Raw genomic sequence first — 17348 nt, 5'->3', positions numbered from 1 at the left:
CAAACCTGCTTCTACACCTTCACCTGAGGTTCTTTCTGGTTAACTAGGTTAGGTGGAGTGCAAGTGCCGTTTCAGGCATTGTTCGACTAGTGCACAAATATTTACTGCCATTCATGAGAGCTAGGCAGTTGAGGAACCTGTGCTCCTGGTTGACTGTGCCCTCGTGGCAAGCCTGCCAGCTTTGTGAAAAGCTTTAGTGCAGCCAATGAAGGCATTTCACATGGTAGGGACCTGCCATGACCTGCCATACGGCTCATGGGCAAGAGTCCTGAGCACCACAGGAATCTCCCACTGTGGGACAGATTGGTAAACAGTTGGCCTCCGTCACCTCAGTCCCTGCAGAAAACAGTGTGAACAAACAACGACTTCTCACCAAAATCAACACAAGAGGAAATTTCACATAAATGGTGAAATGCAAATTATAGTTGGTAGTTCTCCAAATGAATGAAGTTAATTTGAAAACTACTAATTATAATATACATATTATAATGAGTACTTTTCCAAATGGACTATGGTGTATATTATAATTAGTATTTTCCAAATGGATTCTGGTTTATATTATAATAAGTGCTTTCCTAATGGACTTTGGTTTATGTTGTTATTATTAGTTTTCCAAATGGACTCTGGTGTATGTTGTTAGTAATTTTCCAAATGGACGCTGGTGTATTTTTTTAATCGGTGGTTTTCCAAATGGACTCTGGTGTATATTATAATTAGTAATTTACCAAATGGTGTATATTATAATTGGTAGTTTTCTAAATGTAATCTGGTGTATATTATAATAAGTAGTTTTCCAAATGGACTCTGGTCTATATTATAATTAGTAATTTACCAAATGGTGTATATTATAATTGGTAGTTTTCTAAATGGACTCTGGTGTATATTATAATTAGTACCTTTCCAAATGGACTCTGGTGTATGTTATTATTAATAGTTTTCCAAATGGACTCTGGTATATATTTGGTGTATATTATACTTAGTAGTTTTCCAAATGGAATTTGGTGTATATTATAATGAGTAGTTTACCAAAGGGAGTCTTGCGTATATTATAATTGGTAGTTTTCCATATGGACTCTGGTGTATATTATATTTAGTAGTTTTCAAATGGAGTCTGGTGTATATTATAATTAGTTGTTTTGCAAATGGAATCTTGTGTAAATTATAATTGGTAATTTTCTAAATGGAATGTAATGGGAATTTCATGAGAACCATCTTTAAAACACTGCCATGTAACTAATCTCACTAGGGGCCTCTAGCCTCTTGGGTATGGGGTCAATGGAAGGTAAATGTGTGTGATGCTTTAGCATATGTCCAGAGGGGTCATGACTTTAAGTGGTTTACCACATGTACCTTGGACATGGGTGTCTTTCTATAGATCCAGATTGAGTGTTCACTAGGGAACACTGAAAGACACCATGTTCCTTTGATGAGATAGTACTCTGACCCTGAGACTAAGATAAAAGCTGCATGAGCTGTTACACTGCAGCTCACTCGGATGATACTCTCTGATGTGTATGTGTCCTTATGAGTTCCTTCTGCAGAAGACTTGAATAAAATTCACGGAAAGACAAGTGTTTGCCTGAGCTGTTTATTTAAACACACTTTTCCCACCACAGGAATCTGGTGTATATTATAATTGGTAGTTGTCCAAATGTAATCGGGTCTATATTATAATTAGTAATTTACCAAATGGTGTATATTATAGTTATAATATACATCAGTCCCTTTGGAAAATTACTAGTTAGTAGTTTTCCATATGGAATTTGGTGTATATTATAATTGGTAGTTGTCCAAATGTAATCGGGTCTATATTATAATTAGTAATTTACCAAATGGTGTATATTATAGTTATAATATACATCAGTCCCTTTGGAAAATTACTAGTTAGTAGTTTTCCATATGGAATTTGGTGTATATTATAATTGGTAGTTGTCCAAATGTAATCGGGTCTATATTATAATTAGTAATTTACCAAATGGTGTATATTATAGTTATAATATACATCAGTCCCTTTGGAAAATTACTAGTTAGTAGTTTTCCATATGGAATTTGGTGTATATTATAATTGGTAGTTGTCCAAATGTAATCGGGTCTATATTATAATTAGTAATTTACCAAATGGTGTATATTATAGTTATAATATACATCAGTCCCTTTGGAAAATTACTAGTTAGTAGTTTTCCATATGGAATTTGGTGTATATTATAATTGGTAGTTGTCCAAATGTAATCGGGTCTATATTATAATTAGTAATTTACCAAATGGTGTATATTATAGTTATAATATACATCAGTCCCTTTGGAAAATTACTAGTTAGTAGTTTTCCATATGGAATTTGGTGTATATTATAATTGGTAGTTGTCCAAATGTAATCGGGTCTATATTATAATTAGTAATTTACCAAATGGTGTATATTATAGTTATAATATACATCAGTCCCTTTGGAAAATTACTAGTTAGTAGTTTTCCATATGGAATTTGGTGTATATTATAATGAGTAGTTTACCAAAGGGAGTCTTGTGTATATTATAATTGGTAGTTTTCCAAATGGAGTCTTGTGTATATTATAATTGGTAGTTTTCCAAATGGAGTCTGGTGTATATTATATTTAGTAGTTTTCCAATTGAACTCTGGTCTTTATTATAATGAGTAGTTTTCCAAATGGACTGTGGTGTATATTATAATTAGTATTTCTCCCGATGGACTCAGTTTTGAAATGGAGTCTGATGTATAAATACAATGTAAAAATATAAAATAGCTTGCAACATGAAATGGCAAAGAACCAATGAAAGTGTTTTGAGAGGGTTTATTTGCAATTTCAAGTAAGAATAAACAAGCTGATGACTATAAAAAGACTCCAACATGTGCAGCACCAGTCAGTAACTTTAACAACTTCTTGTCACAGTTTCTATTTAGCCAAATATTCCCTTGGGAAATTTTCCCTTTCTCTCCCTGTGAACATGACAAAAGAGAATGAATACTAAATCACGCCAGCATGTGTGCTAATTCAGCAGGGATGATATTACATGAGAAAAGTTGATCTACAGGAGAAACATATGTGAAAGCAACACAGAATGAGAGCTGCACTGCATTATATTCTGTAATACCTATATGATTTTGAATTATCACCTGCGACCTGTTTCCCTTTACATAAAAAAAGAAGACATTTTCATCAGAAATTAAAGTAGGAAAGGCAGAATGTCACCAGAATGCAGGAAATTAAGTGTTTAATGCTCGAAAATGGGGGGGGGGCTTTGATGATTTCTATAAAATACTATTATCATCACATCTTCTTCTTGTGACACCAGTATGGTGCATCGTAAGGGCATCGTAAAGCCCTCCCTAGTCTGAGCCCTTACGTCCCCACTACTTTTCAACACAAAGTGACGCCCTTGCATGTCGGTATCTTTCTCTTGTTGCAGTAGATGAATGCACGTTATCTATACATGTAAGCTTAAAAAAGACCCCTCTTGCACTGTCTCTGTACATTTGTCTGCTTGCATATCCTTCTCACCTTTTTTTTTTTTTTACCCCTGGCCAGTTTGCATGTCTGTTTATATCTCTATGTTGTGCGATGCCATATTGTCTTTGGAGTCACTGATGATCATTCAAGGTAGTGGTTTACTGGGACACATCATGGGAGTTCCGGTGGAGACATGTAAGATCACCTTCCTTGAAACACACAAGGAAACCAGTCGATCTCTCAGTAGCAAGAATGTGTGGAAGAAGATATTTACTATAATAGTGATAACCCACACTCCCGAACTTGTGTGCTAGACTTGGACTCCTTTCGGCTTGTTGAAGTGCATCTGTTTGTTTGCCTCATGGCAGAATAGCCGGGCTCCATTCTCCCTGAATTAGCCCGAAAAGCCAACGCTTTGGGCTTGATGTGCTTTCACAGAGTCCAGGCCAAGAAAATGGCTTCATTAATTTTCTTTGCTGTAGTGAATTCCTTCTCTCTTGATAAAAATCAGTCAGGACTCAGGAGTGGAATGTAGTAAATTCCCAGCTGACGGCCCATTCCCCAGTTTTGGCAGGGGGGGTTTGTCCCTGATAAACTCCAGACAATAACAAATATGTTACCTTGGAAACAACAGTTGACCAAAAAAATTATCACACACACACAAAGCCCATTTAGTACCTTTTCTGGAGCTTCCGGTCATATCACAATTATGTACTTTGCCCACTTACCATGGGATTGTATGTTTCTCTGAGCACTTCTTATCTGTGTTGGGTTAAACATTTTAGGCTTTTAAGTTTTGTCAAATGACAAAGAAAGCATCAAATAAAAGGGGAAAAAAGACAACACATTCTTAAAAGCACACACATTTAAGTTTAATTAATGAAAAAGAGTGGAGGTTTGGTAAACATTTTGTCGGTGGCACTACATACATTCAGCATTATTGGGAGTTTTTCGGTTTAATCCCACCATCAATCCTGTAAGAAAAAAGCAAATAGATGGAACCCAACCAGGGATATTTCTTAAGTTTTTGCACCGGTTCAATACAACAGAGACATTGTGTCGTTTACAATGACATATTTATGTATATATTTCTGGTCATATGACCAGATAACTGAATCTCATCTCAATATAGCACAAGCACCACTAAGATGTCTACCAGGAAGTTGGATGCACCAGTCCAGTACAGATCAGTGCAGAGGAAGGAAAGGAGACATGAAAATAAAGCCACATTCGACTAAAGATGCACCTTTACGAGGCACACATCCTAAGAATTACAGTGACTGTTCATCAGTATCCTTTTATGAGATCTTCTTTTAATGTTATTGTACACCACTTGGACCACATCAACAGCATGTAAAACAAAGTCAACATGGGTAGCAACATGAATAGGAGTTCTGTGTGCATTGTACCAAGCTGAGATCTGGGTCTTCAGCCTTTCACACTTTAAAGAGACTTTTAACATTTAGATCAGCAAAATGGATAAACACAATCCCAATCTGCAGGGAGAACAATGCCTTAAGCCATCCTGATGGACTTATTGAATGGTATGTGATTTCTATATCTTACATTAGAAACTAAATAACAGCTAAAAGTTACCACTTCATGAATAAGCATAGGTCATATTTATCTATACACATTTATACATTCAGGTATGACTGTTGTGTTCACTGTAATTGGCACCATTTCTTCTTTTTTTTGTGGATAGACAGTCAGAACTGACAGACATTGAAATGTCCAGACCTTTCTCATTTATTATCTGTCAGTAGTAGGCATGTAATGCTTCACACACTTTTGCCTATTCAAACAGATTGAGAATGATATATCTTAACAAGACCATTGTCCACAGAAGCAACTTCATCCTATTTCTTCTGGCTTGACAGCAGCTTATGTTCAGTTGAGCTTGACTACTTTAACTCTGTTGAACTAAAAAAAAAACAAAAAAACACCTTTCTATGGCAAACATCTCTCAAATTAAAATGACAGAAATACAACCCAGCACTTCAACAAAATGAACATGAAAACAATCAGAAGCCTTTTAAGTGTTGTATGGTAATTACAAGGTAAATTTGAGGGGGACATCTCTTAATAAATCCCCAGCTCTGACCTCTCCAGCCCCTGCAGCAAGTGAGGAATGTCTGAGCCAGAGAGGAGAAAAACACTGTCGTAACTCGCTATTAAGTGATGTTACAAATACCTTACAGATTTTTATGATATTTTTTAGTCATTATTTTACCTTTTTTCATCTTTTTGAAATTTTTGAAAATATTTGAAAGTCAGCAACATTTATGCCTTACACTTTCTACAGGAAAACGCCTTTAGATAAAATAAATAAAAACAAGCACAGACTCATGAATTAGATGTAATATTCACATGGAAGACAACATATACAATATTAAACATATTTCTAGACCAATACTGCCTCCTATACAACAAGGCCAACCACCTGCTGTACTTTTGGCCAATTAACATAATGAATTACCTTGTTGGCGCAAGTGAGATTAACAAATAAAAACACCTAGGGAACCAACTGAATGCCTTTCCACCAGTCCCAAAGCTTCCAGAAAAAGACTTACTCTTTAACATAGAAAAATACTATACCAAAATGAAATACAAATATATATATATTAGAATCTGTTAGGCATTTCTATATAAAGGGTTGTTGGGGGGTGTTGGGGGCTAAAGGAGTTAGGTTACATCATGAGACAAAATATAACAAAAATAAAAACAAATCAATATGAGAAATTAGACGGAACAAAACAAAAATCAGAGGATGATTCTGCAACCTTTTTGTTTTGTAATAACATTTATAATGATATTCAGAATCTCTACATATTTGTTGGCAAACTCTTCTCCACACATGCAACAGTTTGCACAAGTTTAATACTGCAGGCATTAAGACGAGCGGGACTAAACGGCCTCCTGCTCAAAGAGGGTGAGATTATGCAAATCTTCCTCACCCTGAGGAAATGTATGCTGGGGGGCTGATAACCACTGGGTACTGCCAGCGCCAGACTGGTTTGCTGTACGAACAGAATAGATAGTTGCACCACACAAGCCCTTGCACTTTTACAAGTGCTAAGACTGCGTGTAAATGTATGTACGCCATGCATGTGTGATCATGAACTTCAGAGAGGTGTATGACTGTCGTTTTCAGTGCTGCTAGTCAGTGCAGTCTCTATTTTTATGGAGTTTCTATGTTGCGGTACCTCACAGCAAGCAACTGTGACACCAGACCAACCGGCCTCGAAGCCACGACATCCACACTGGATTATGTGCCACTCTTAACCCTGCCTTTTCTTTGTTCACTTCTACATGTGCATGTGTGGATGGATGACTGTATCCCTGTCAGAGAAACTGCTACAACCAAACCAACACCATCTTCAACTCAACCCAAAACCATATCCAGCCCAGTCCAGGTAACCCAGCCAAGCTCAACTCAAGATAGCTTTGCCAAGTCAAACGGTCCAGCTCTCCTCTGATCCTTCTGGTTCTCTCTTTTTGTCTTTCTCTGTCTCTCTTCGGCCATTCTTAGCCAGGCTGGACCCCCACTGTCCTCACTACCTCCATGAAGTAAAGATGGTAGATGGTGGCTGGGGTGTCAGAGGCCTCGCAGATGGATGGGGAATTCACACTGGGTAATTTAGGTTGGAGGGATGCCTCACTCTGAATGCAACACCTTTGAAATCTCTGGACCCCTTGGAACAATGTTGCAGATACAATGGTTTTGTTGCCGTTGTTGTCACTTCTACATTGTTGCACGTGATGTTGGATTCTCTGTGTTACTGTAGGTCACACACCCTTGGAAGGGGAGGAAAAGTCCTATTTTACAAACATTGTTGTCCATAATATATAGATAGAGGTTTTATATATATTCTTTATACTCTTTTTCTTTCTTTCTTTCTTTCCTGCCCTCCCTCGCTTTCCTCCAATCCCCTCTCTTTCTTCCTTCCTTTCTGTCTTCTGCTTGGCGGCAGCAAAATGTGAGTGAATGGTGCTACATGCAGCCCATGCAGCCGCACTTGATGGTCTTTTCCACTTCCTCGCTGAAGGAGGTTCCATCGCTGCATTCAAAGGTGTATTTCCGGCGTTTCACCCGCTGGCTGGCGCAGCAGGCCCCTGTGTCGCAAGCTCCGGTGCACTCCACCCAAGAGACCATGCGTGTTGTCTGGCAGATGGCGTAGCCTCGCTGTACCTGGTAGAAGTCTCGCACAGGCTCCCCCCGACACTCAGACTCTGGAGAAGAGGGACACAGACATTATTGTAATTATTTTATCATATCATTTTGTTTGAATTCCCCTACCCCCCTTAGAAATACAGACTATTAAATGACTTTAGGCCGGTTGCCCTGACCTCCTTAGTTATGAAGTGTTTTGAAAAACTGGTTAAAAAAAAGTTGTCCTCACAAAAACTGAGAATCTCATTGACCCACTACAGTTTGCTTACAGGGCTAAGCGTGGGGTAGATGATGCCACTGTTACTCTGTTAAATTTGTGATTCAAACACCTCGAAGGTAGTAAAACACATGCAAGATTTTATTTGTTGATTTTTCATCTGCTTTTAATACAATCCAACCACACATTTTAGTTGACAAGCTCTTAAAGAACTTTGACCTTGATTTTAACATGGGTTGGATTCTTGACTTTTTAACTCATAGAGTAAGGGTGAATGGTTGCTTGTTGGAGAAGATGTCATCATCCACGGGGTCTCCTCAGAGGTGTGTCCTCTCACCACTCCTCTATATTCTATATTGCCGCAGCCAGCATGATAACAGACACATTTTAAAATTTGCAGATGATTCTGCTATTGACAGTCTCCTCTTCTCCGAGGAAAGTGATCATGGTCCTGTTGTTGATGATTTTGTGCTCTGGTGTGATAGGGCATTCCTTCAATTAAATGTAAAAAAGACAAAGGATATGCTGATTGATTTTAGGCGTAAGTGATCAACTCCTCAGAACACTACCAATGGGCAGATGGTGGGATCCGTAGAAACATATAAGTTGAATTTTCCAACAATTCCAACAGTGAGATGTTTTGCAAAAAAGGCCAACAAAGACTGTTTTGCCTTCGCAAGCTGTCAAAGTTTCATGTCGATAAGACCCTCATGACCCTTTTTTATGAATCATACATTGAGTCTGTATTAACATTTTCTGTAATTTGCTGGTATGGTAATCTCACTGTCAAGGCCAAAACTGCTCTTTCCAATATGGTGAAAGTCAGCAGTAAAATTCTAGGTCTCCAGCAGTGTAGTCTCACTGACCTGTATAACAGACAGGTAGTTAGGAAGGCCAAATCAATTATTTCTGATAGCACCCACCCCCTTCATTTGGAGTTTCAGATCCTACCTTCTGGTTCTCGGTTCAGATTACCCCCGGTAAAGAGCAATAGATACAGGCACTCATTCATTCCGCCATCTCCTTTCTAAACTCAGTCTGGAGAAGTAGATAAATTTCACAATTAAATAGTGATGGGGTTGTTATAACATGAATAGTACTGACGTTGATGATGTTGTTGATGTGATGGTGATTGTTGTGGAAATGTTTTTGATGATGAACATTGTTGGATGTTTCTTTTCAACATATGGCTGTCAAATGGGAGGCCTTTTTATTTATTTATTTTCAGAAATGGAGCACCTTATTCTATAGCACTTTAGCATTTAGGCCTATCTATCTTCTCAATTATCTGTTGTACAACCAGAGTCTGTAACATTTTAGTATTTTATGTATTTTGGTCTTGTTTGATATCTGTGTCTGTCCTGTGTCTGTGTCTTGCTGCAGAACCAATTGCCCTACGGGGACAAATAAATGTTAAGTTAAGTTAAGACTGACAGAACAAACCAACCTGCATCACAAAGTTCTCCAGTGTAGCCACTTTCACAGTGACAGTAGGCATCTCCCGTGTCTGAAATCTGGCAGCGGCCGTGTTTGCAGGACAGGCGACGGCAGGGGTTAAACAGTTCCCCCTGTTGGTTACACAGGGCACCGCGGTAACCCTCTACACACTCGCAGCGGTACGACTGAGTGTCCAGTGGGATGCACTTTCCATGGACACACCTAGTAAAAGACAATCAAACTTCCATCAAATTTCCTGCTCCATAAATAAATCAATGAAGTTGATGTTTGAAGACCAGTATCGTGGATTTGTAGCAGTAAAGAAAGTTCGCAACTGTCAGTAATTTTAACTATTAACAATCTAATAATGTTTTATAATATATCAGCTGCAGAGATCATCTGTCTGCAGAACAAGCACTTTTACATTTTGTTGATAATACTTTTACTTTAGTAGGATTTTGAATGCAGTAATAGGGTATCTTTAAATTGTGTTGTTGTATTGGTACTTTGAGGATTTGAGTACATCTTCCACCACTGGCCATTGTTCAGGAAGACAATGGACAATAAGATGTTTGATGTGCAATATAAATTTCTATCCCATTTGCTAACTTACTTGCTGCCCTGGCAGGGGTTGGAAGCAGGCTGGTCACAGTGCGGCCCGCTCCAGCCTGGCTGGCAGTGGCACACCGGTCCCTGGGCCCCATCAGGCTGGCAGATGCCGTGTACACAGTAGATCTTCTTGCAGGGCTCGCAGCCCGGTACCACGCCGGGCTTCATCTGGGTCTTGGTGAAGTCCTGTAGCTCGTTGTTGATGTACAAGTTCTGGATACAGCCATGGAAACTGGAACCGTTCTGGATCTGCCAGAGACGGAAAGCGCCTGAGTGCACATCCACTGGCATGCCTGGAGGAGGAGAAACAAAAGAGATGATGTTTATAGGTGTGAAGACATGCATACTGGACCACAAACAGACAACTAACACAGGACTGGTATGAGTGTAATGGAGGAAGACATTTCAAACATGCGTGTCCCAACAGTGCATGTACAATTTGTCAAATAAATACATGCAACTTTTTTTCTAATTTACTCATTTTGCATTTGCACTACAAGACACATCATCCTTGAAACATTGGAGAGCAAAAGAGATATGGCAAAATGTCTCCTGCAGTGTTATATGAATGGACAGCACAGCACAACACAGCACTGAAACAAAATCTGAGCCACTCCAGAGCAAACTGTCACGTCAACCCTGAAAGTGGGGCTGCATAGGAAAGGTGAATTTAGAATGTCACATTTTGTGAATGTCAAGAGTGGCTAAATCACACATTACAAATATATATAGTTGCATTTATGCAAGCAAATCCATGCAAATACAAAACAAATCAAAAGTGAAGACTGTGATTGGTAATTCTTATGGTAATCACTAGAGGGCATACTTTACACACTGTAAAAATGCAGTGTAACAAGCACATCTACTGGACTACAAAGTTGTGTATTATATGTTCACTATAGATTGTGAGCTGTCATTTTTGAGAGCTGTTTTATTTGTCAAGGTGAAATGTGTTATTTGTTCATTACAAATGTGTGAATATGGTGTGTTGGGAGGTCTGTGCTTATTTCTTGTATTGTGATTAATGTGTGGCCCCTAGCAAACACAGTCATGACTGAAGGTTGGGATGGTGTGGCTTTAGGATAGGGTTTGGAGGTAGGACGTGGTTGAAGGGTTGCATGGTTGAGGGGAGGGGTTGGTTGCGGTGGTGACAAAGCGAGGAGGGAGGGGTGGTGATTGACAGTAGTGTAGTAGTTAAGAGTGCCTGCAGAGGAGGGAGGTGTGTTCTGGAGAGGGCCCCTACCCCCCACGTATAACGGAGCCTCCCCGTTGAGGGGCCGCACCGCCCCAAAGCTGTCCATTGTGGTAGGGAGACCCCCGTCAATGGACAAGTTCACCATCTGGTCAAAGGTCACAAGCTCCACTGTGTGGAATTGGCCATCGTTGATAGTCTCAGTACTGGTAAAGGACAACAGAGATTGGATATAAGATATAAAAATACAAATGGTACCTTTTCATCAGGAGTCAGCCAATAGCGACAGTAAACTTCAGCCCTTTGAAGGGTACATGGCACCTTACCTGTAGATGGCATGTCCTGGCTGGCTGCCGGGGTCATAGCTGACCTTGACGTGACCTTGGTAGAGCTCCACTGCAATATGATCATTGTCTCCATTGTACAGGAGGATACCATTATCCTCGGCTGTTGACACCTACAGAGAGAACATGTTTGCATCGGGTGTTTTGGTTGAATTATTCGGGTTTCAGGAAGCAGCAGCATCAGCACACACACATCCTATAAATGTTCGCACATTAACACACTCTATGAATACCTGTAGGGTGATGTTAGCTTGAGGCCAGTTCTTGAGGTCGGAGAGTAGTAGGTAGGAGTCTCTGTCAACAAAGTTGACGCTGACCAGCTTCTCGCAGCGTGGCCCGCCAAACTCTGGCGGACACTGGCAGAGGGCACGCCCACCTCGCTCCACACATGGGGCGTTGTTCTGGCAGTCAGCCAGCTCACACAGGGAGAGCGGAGATGGGGGAATCTCACACAACTGACCGCTATAGAGAGAAAGAGAGCGAGGGATTATTTTGGAAGGATGATGTTGGTAAAACAGAGGAAGCCAAGAATCCAAAATAAAGCTTGTTAGCATTTAAATGTGTGCTCTTCACACCTGTATCCTTCAGGACAGATGCAGGAGTATCCATTTAGCTCATCCCTACACTGAGCTCCATTCTGACAGCGATGCTCCTCACAGTCATTGTAGTCTAAACTGCAGTCATCACCAACATAACCAGGAGAGCACACACACCTGCAATCCACAAGCAATACTGGAATCAAGCTGAATGAAGACAAGTTATTCTTCAGAGTATAGCATCTTTTTTCGCCATATCTGATTCTGCTGGCAGCAAACACTTACTTGGGTCCAGCAGAGGTGATGAGGCAGGTAGACTGATGTTGGCAGGGACTTCGTCCTGGGGCGCACACATCTTCCATTTCTTCGCACATCTCCCCTACACAGAAACAAGTATAAAATAAAGTATCAACAGCAGAGCAAGAAGCATCCTGTGAAAACAGGAAAAGGAAAGAAAGTAATTTAATTCAGAAGCAATTAATCATCACACAATCATCATTAATTAATCTTGCCAAGCACTATTTGCATTACATTATTAAACCTCAAACAAAAAAACTTGAGGTAACTGTTCTCTGTTTTTGTAAGTAAGATATTTAATTCAAGTAACAGGTCTGAAACTGACAAACTAGATGGCTTTGCTTACTCAGACAAAACCATTTTTTCACCTATAAATAAGCAGAATAATTCATGTCAACTACTAAATTGTGTTTAGCTTAAAGAATCTCTATTTTGGATTTCTTAAAGTGTTTTTTTTGGTTAAGGTCAAATTTTGTTTTATATTTGCTTGATTTTTTTTTCAAGAAATCTTTATGTAATGGAAGATTTTTTGTCACATACCAGCAAATTCCTCAAGATGACATGAAATTTAGCTTGTTTATACAAGGGAATTTTTTTGTACAAAGGGTAGTTGCTTCTTGAGTTAAACACTATGCGCTAACCTGTGTAGTAGGGGGGACAAAAACAAGTGTAGTTGTTGACTCCATCGATGCAGGTCGCTCCGTTCTCACAGTCGTTGTCTTCGCAGTCATCAGTGTTGCTTTGGCAAGTGCGGCCCTCAAAGCCCAGTGAACACGTGCAACTGCAAAAACATACATGCTCATTACGCCATTGAGTTATCTTACTTGCATAAGTTACTTATGTAATAAATATGATTTTATTCCTCTGTTGTGCTGATTTCAAAGCTCATCTTCCTCACCTGAATTCTCCCTCCTCATCCTCATTCACTTGGCAGGTTCCTCCATTGGCACATGGGTTACTCACACAGGCATTCAGAGCTGTCTCACAGTTCTTGCCCTGAGACAGAGAACAGAGATAATGTTAATTTTTTGTTATAAATTATGCACACTTGCAACACACTGAGGTAAACTTAAGTGAATATTCTCAAATAGGTGGCAGCACTGTGTGGCTCTGACCTTGAATCCTGGTGGACAGCTGCACCTGTAGATCTCCATCAGGTCGCTGTGACAGATGCCTTGGTTCAGACACGGACTGGACAGGCAGGGGTTACACTTGGCCAGCACTGCAGTGTCCACATCTCCTGTGGAAAAGGCAGAACAATTAAAATTAACAGTATCTACATGCTAGTGCTACTTACATTATATTTCTGCAATGGTGGAAGAAGTACTTGGATGTTCAGACAAAGTAGCAATACCACAGTGTACGATACTCTGTTACAAGTAAAAGTCATGCATTTAAAATTGTGCTTAAAAGTAGCATTATTAGTATCAAATTATAAGCACCAAAAGTAAATATACTCATTATGCAGAATGGCCCATTTCAGAGGAATGTATATTATATTATATTATTATAACTGATGCATTAATGTGTTCATCACTTTGATGTTGCAGCTAGTAAAAGTGGGGTTAATTTACTTTACAGACTGCTGTGTAGCTTGTGAATTTCATCAAGGAATCCATAAAGTCTTATCTTAATTTATAATAATACATAATAACATATTTATTGATTATATTTTGTATTATTAAAGTAACTAGTACCTAAAGATTTTAAATAATTCAAATTTAAAATTTCCTTGTGAATTGGAGCGGAGGAGACAATAATGGACATACTTTAACATTTTACTTAAGTGATGTACTTGAGTAAATGTATTTAAACGTACACCGCCTTATTTCCGTGTCCACATTAACTCACCTGTACATTCAAACTTCTTTGCAGGTGTGGTGAGCAGCAGTTTGCCCTCCATGCCCTGAGGACCTGCACAGCGGGCAATGCCAGGCTCTTTGTAGCCAGTCTTCACCCAGTCAGAGAGCCAGCGCAGGTGACAGTCACAGTACAAGGGGTTGGCGCCGATTGCCCTGATAGAGCAGAACAAATAAACATATTAATGATTTGATGATGTAAGATGGCTGTTGTACTTTTCCACCTCATTTAGCTCCATAACAAATAATGTCTAAATCATTGTAGTACACTCAATTACCAGAAGGTGTCTGTACACACTTACGTAAAGCAAAAAACCTCAAACTTGGTGTACTAAACAACTAAAACACTGCTGCTCTGAGAATAAAACAGATTTAAAGTTTAATGCTCAATGCCACTTTGTGCCAAACATCATCTGGAGGAGGGCTTCTTAATTATAGGCAAAGGTGTGAACAGAAGGCACACTTAACCACTTCTGTCATGGTGGTCGTGAATCAATGCCGCTCTATCCTCCTGCTGGATGCACAAACACTCCTGAATCGATGCTGTTCCATTACGGTGGAACACAGGCTCATCTTTCAGGCCGGGCCAATAGCTGACGCCTGACATCTGCTTACATGAAAGCCACTTGACTGTGACTGTGGATCAATGGCTCCCCCTCCATCCCTTCACCCTGTTTTCATGCAGCCTTGACTCCTGTACTGCCCTCCAAAAACGTCTTTGTTTAGTTCTCTCTATCCTCCCTTCTTCCTCTCCAACTGTGACACTGATAGGTCTATTGATCAGCGACCGTCAAGGGATTATGTACATATCTGGGCTGGATGGGCACCACTGCAAAGATACTTTTGTGTCACACCACACACCCAACGGACACACACAAAATCACAGACATAAATAAACAAACCAAAACAAACACTGAGGTCCACAGACCATGGAGAATCTGTGTGTGTGTGTGTGTGTGTGTGTGTGTGTGTGTGTTAGGGGAATGTTTGTGTTTCAGAGATGTGACAGGGGGATGAGACAGTAGAGGGGTCTGTGTGTTGCTTTAACCACAGGACTGCAGCTGATTAAGGGAGGGCTTGGCTCATGTGGAGCCCACCAAAGAGGACTACAGACAGGCCACTGTGAGCCACACTCTCCGGCTGTCTGACCAGACCCCCTCTGTGCCCGAAAGTGTGTATGTGTGTGTCTATGTAGACTTTACAAACTCAGTGGTACGTGCAGACGGTATTACATAGGCTGCCATTGGCAAACAGTTGTGTGTGTGTGTGTGTGTGTGTCACTACTTACAAGTGGGAAAGTGAGGACACATCGTTGAAGATGCCATCAGGAAGCTCTGAGATTTCATTGCCATGAAGAGACCTTGTGGGGAGAAAAAAGAGAAGGCTTATAACAATGAACATATTTCATCATGGGGAAAAAACAAGTTCTTTTCTTTCCTGAAAAACATTGGTGTAATTGTTTAACAGATTAACTGGTATATTGATGTGCTTGCATATTTGGGCATGCGCATTATATTATTGTTTGTGTGTGTACAGTCTATTTTGCATATATACTGTTATTTTCCTTGCTGTAGCTGGTATCTAGGGGGACAAGCCAATGTGGCTTAATGGGTAGATGACTGATGGCTGCTGTAATCCGCAGGGTCATTACCACCTCTAAACCTCAGCTGACCGCACACTAATGTTAGCACAGCTCAGTCCACAGAACCAGTACATGACACATCTGCTCTCTGTGTCTGGGACGAAGAGAACTGATGTATAAACAGACTTTGAAAGCCTACTTCCTTCTTTGTTTGATCTGTGAATTACCGCTAAGCTGCAGAAGAGTCAGGTGAAAGGATACAGAGTGTGAAGCTGGTCATTGTGAGGATGGGGGAAATATACAATGTAACCATCTGAGACAACAAGTTAATTGGCCTGTGCTCATGGGAGAATGCTTATTAGTGCGGAGTGAGTTGTGGTAGTCAGAGAACAGTTAGGAAACTAAGGGCAGGAAGCCAGCAGCAGTGTGCCAGCCAGGCAAAGAAAGGAGCCAGGGAGTCTCCAGGAAGAAACCGGATCCGCTGTCGTACAAACATTCTCTCTGTCTGTCTCTCTGTCTTTTTCTTTTCTACAGCTGTATATCATTACATCACTCCACCCCTACCTATGTCAACGTATCTCTAGCCAGTCACAATACTCAGAGTGGAACTTTGCATTTGATTTTTCAGGACAGACTTCTGTTCTGTACAATGTGCACAGGCTGTCCAACTGATCTTATTTGAAATTTTCACACAGACTTGTTCACCTGCAACCAGTTAAAAATGTTTTGTGATTCTCTGAGTCCTCTGAGCTGCAGGCTTTTGCTCTGGCATTAACTCACAGTGCTGTATCCAACTGCAGCTTGAGAATATGTGGGTTTTGATTTAATTCGCTGAAGGCTTTACTTCATTTTCCTTTAACGTACTCTTTCATATCACTCTCTTTTCTCACAGCTTTCCACCAAAACCCTGGCGGGACACGCCCTAGTGCGGGCTCAGCTCACTCACCTCACACCTAATACCCAGCAGGCCAATTAGCGGCTTATTAATCTGCAGCTCAAACCACAACCATCATACACACAGACACGCACACACACACATTTGTACACCAAACCACACCACCACCGCACCACATCCACACCAGGCTCAGACCCCGGGTCTGTTTGAAGCCCTGAGCGTTAATGATTCTTCTCCTCTTTACTGCGCTGTAAAGCCAAAGGTGCAGCTTTCTAAAGGCTTTGGCACCTCAGTGTGTGAGAGTATGCACGAGTGTGTCCTGCTCGTAGCCCGCTTCGGCATCTCACTGTGGTTTCTATGAAGCTTCCAGCGTTGAACTTTGAACCCTGTGTGGGGTCTTAAAGTTGAAACTATTAAATGGAGCTCATTGTCGCTTCAGTATCGTTGCGCCCCCACTGCATTGCTTAGTAAAAACCAATTGACATTTAATAGGAGGTATTCTGACTGATCACACCAGCAGTAAAGACATCAAAGTTTTCTGCTTCATTTGGACTCCTGTTTGACTCAGACAAAAAGGTAGTCTAGACAGTCTGTTTGCACACGTGTGTGTGTGTGTGTGTGTCTGAGCTTGTATACACTTCTGAGCCCGAACAGTTCGTGGGGGGCGAGTGTGTGTGTGTGTGTGTGTGTGTGTGTGTGTGTGTGTGTGTGTGTGTGTGTGTGTGTGTGTGTGGGAGTGTGTG

At 40.5% G+C, this 17348-nt stretch overlaps 1 protein-coding gene and 1 long non-coding RNA gene across 2 annotated transcripts in view; one reads left to right on the top strand and one right to left on the bottom strand.

Annotated features, from left to right (window-relative positions):
* Positions 1-4313: 4313 nt before the first annotated feature.
* Positions 4314-17348, bottom strand: part of slit1a (slit homolog 1a (Drosophila)) — a 93956-nt gene continuing 80921 nt past the window's right edge. Inside the window, exons 26-37 of the mRNA XM_046070584.1 lie at positions 14121-14284; positions 13385-13509; positions 13168-13265; positions 12911-13050; positions 12258-12351; positions 12012-12149; positions 11670-11898; positions 11419-11549; positions 11144-11298; positions 9905-10193; positions 9302-9513; positions 4314-7696 (exon numbers count right to left, since the gene is read on the bottom strand). Of these exons, the coding sequence (XP_045926540.1) occupies positions 7458-7696; positions 9302-9513; positions 9905-10193; positions 11144-11298; positions 11419-11549; positions 11670-11898; positions 12012-12149; positions 12258-12351; positions 12911-13050; positions 13168-13265; positions 13385-13509; positions 14121-14284 (2014 nt within the window). The 3' untranslated portion in view covers positions 4314-7457. The remainder of the gene's footprint in view (positions 7697-9301; positions 9514-9904; positions 10194-11143; positions 11299-11418; positions 11550-11669; positions 11899-12011; positions 12150-12257; positions 12352-12910; positions 13051-13167; positions 13266-13384; positions 13510-14120; positions 14285-17348) is intronic.
* Positions 6393-9281, top strand: LOC123984017. The gene is made up of 3 exons (XR_006828350.1): positions 6393-6879; positions 6996-7098; positions 7438-9281. It is a non-coding gene; the product is annotated as an uncharacterized LOC123984017 (long non-coding RNA).

Source organism: Micropterus dolomieu, linkage group LG15 (genome assembly GCF_021292245.1).
Source record: "Micropterus dolomieu isolate WLL.071019.BEF.003 ecotype Adirondacks linkage group LG15, ASM2129224v1, whole genome shotgun sequence".
NCBI lineage: Eukaryota > Metazoa > Chordata > Actinopteri > Centrarchiformes > Centrarchidae > Micropterus > Micropterus dolomieu.
Note: the sequence above shows the minus strand (reverse complement) of the source record. Positions and strands in the feature narration are given on the sequence as shown.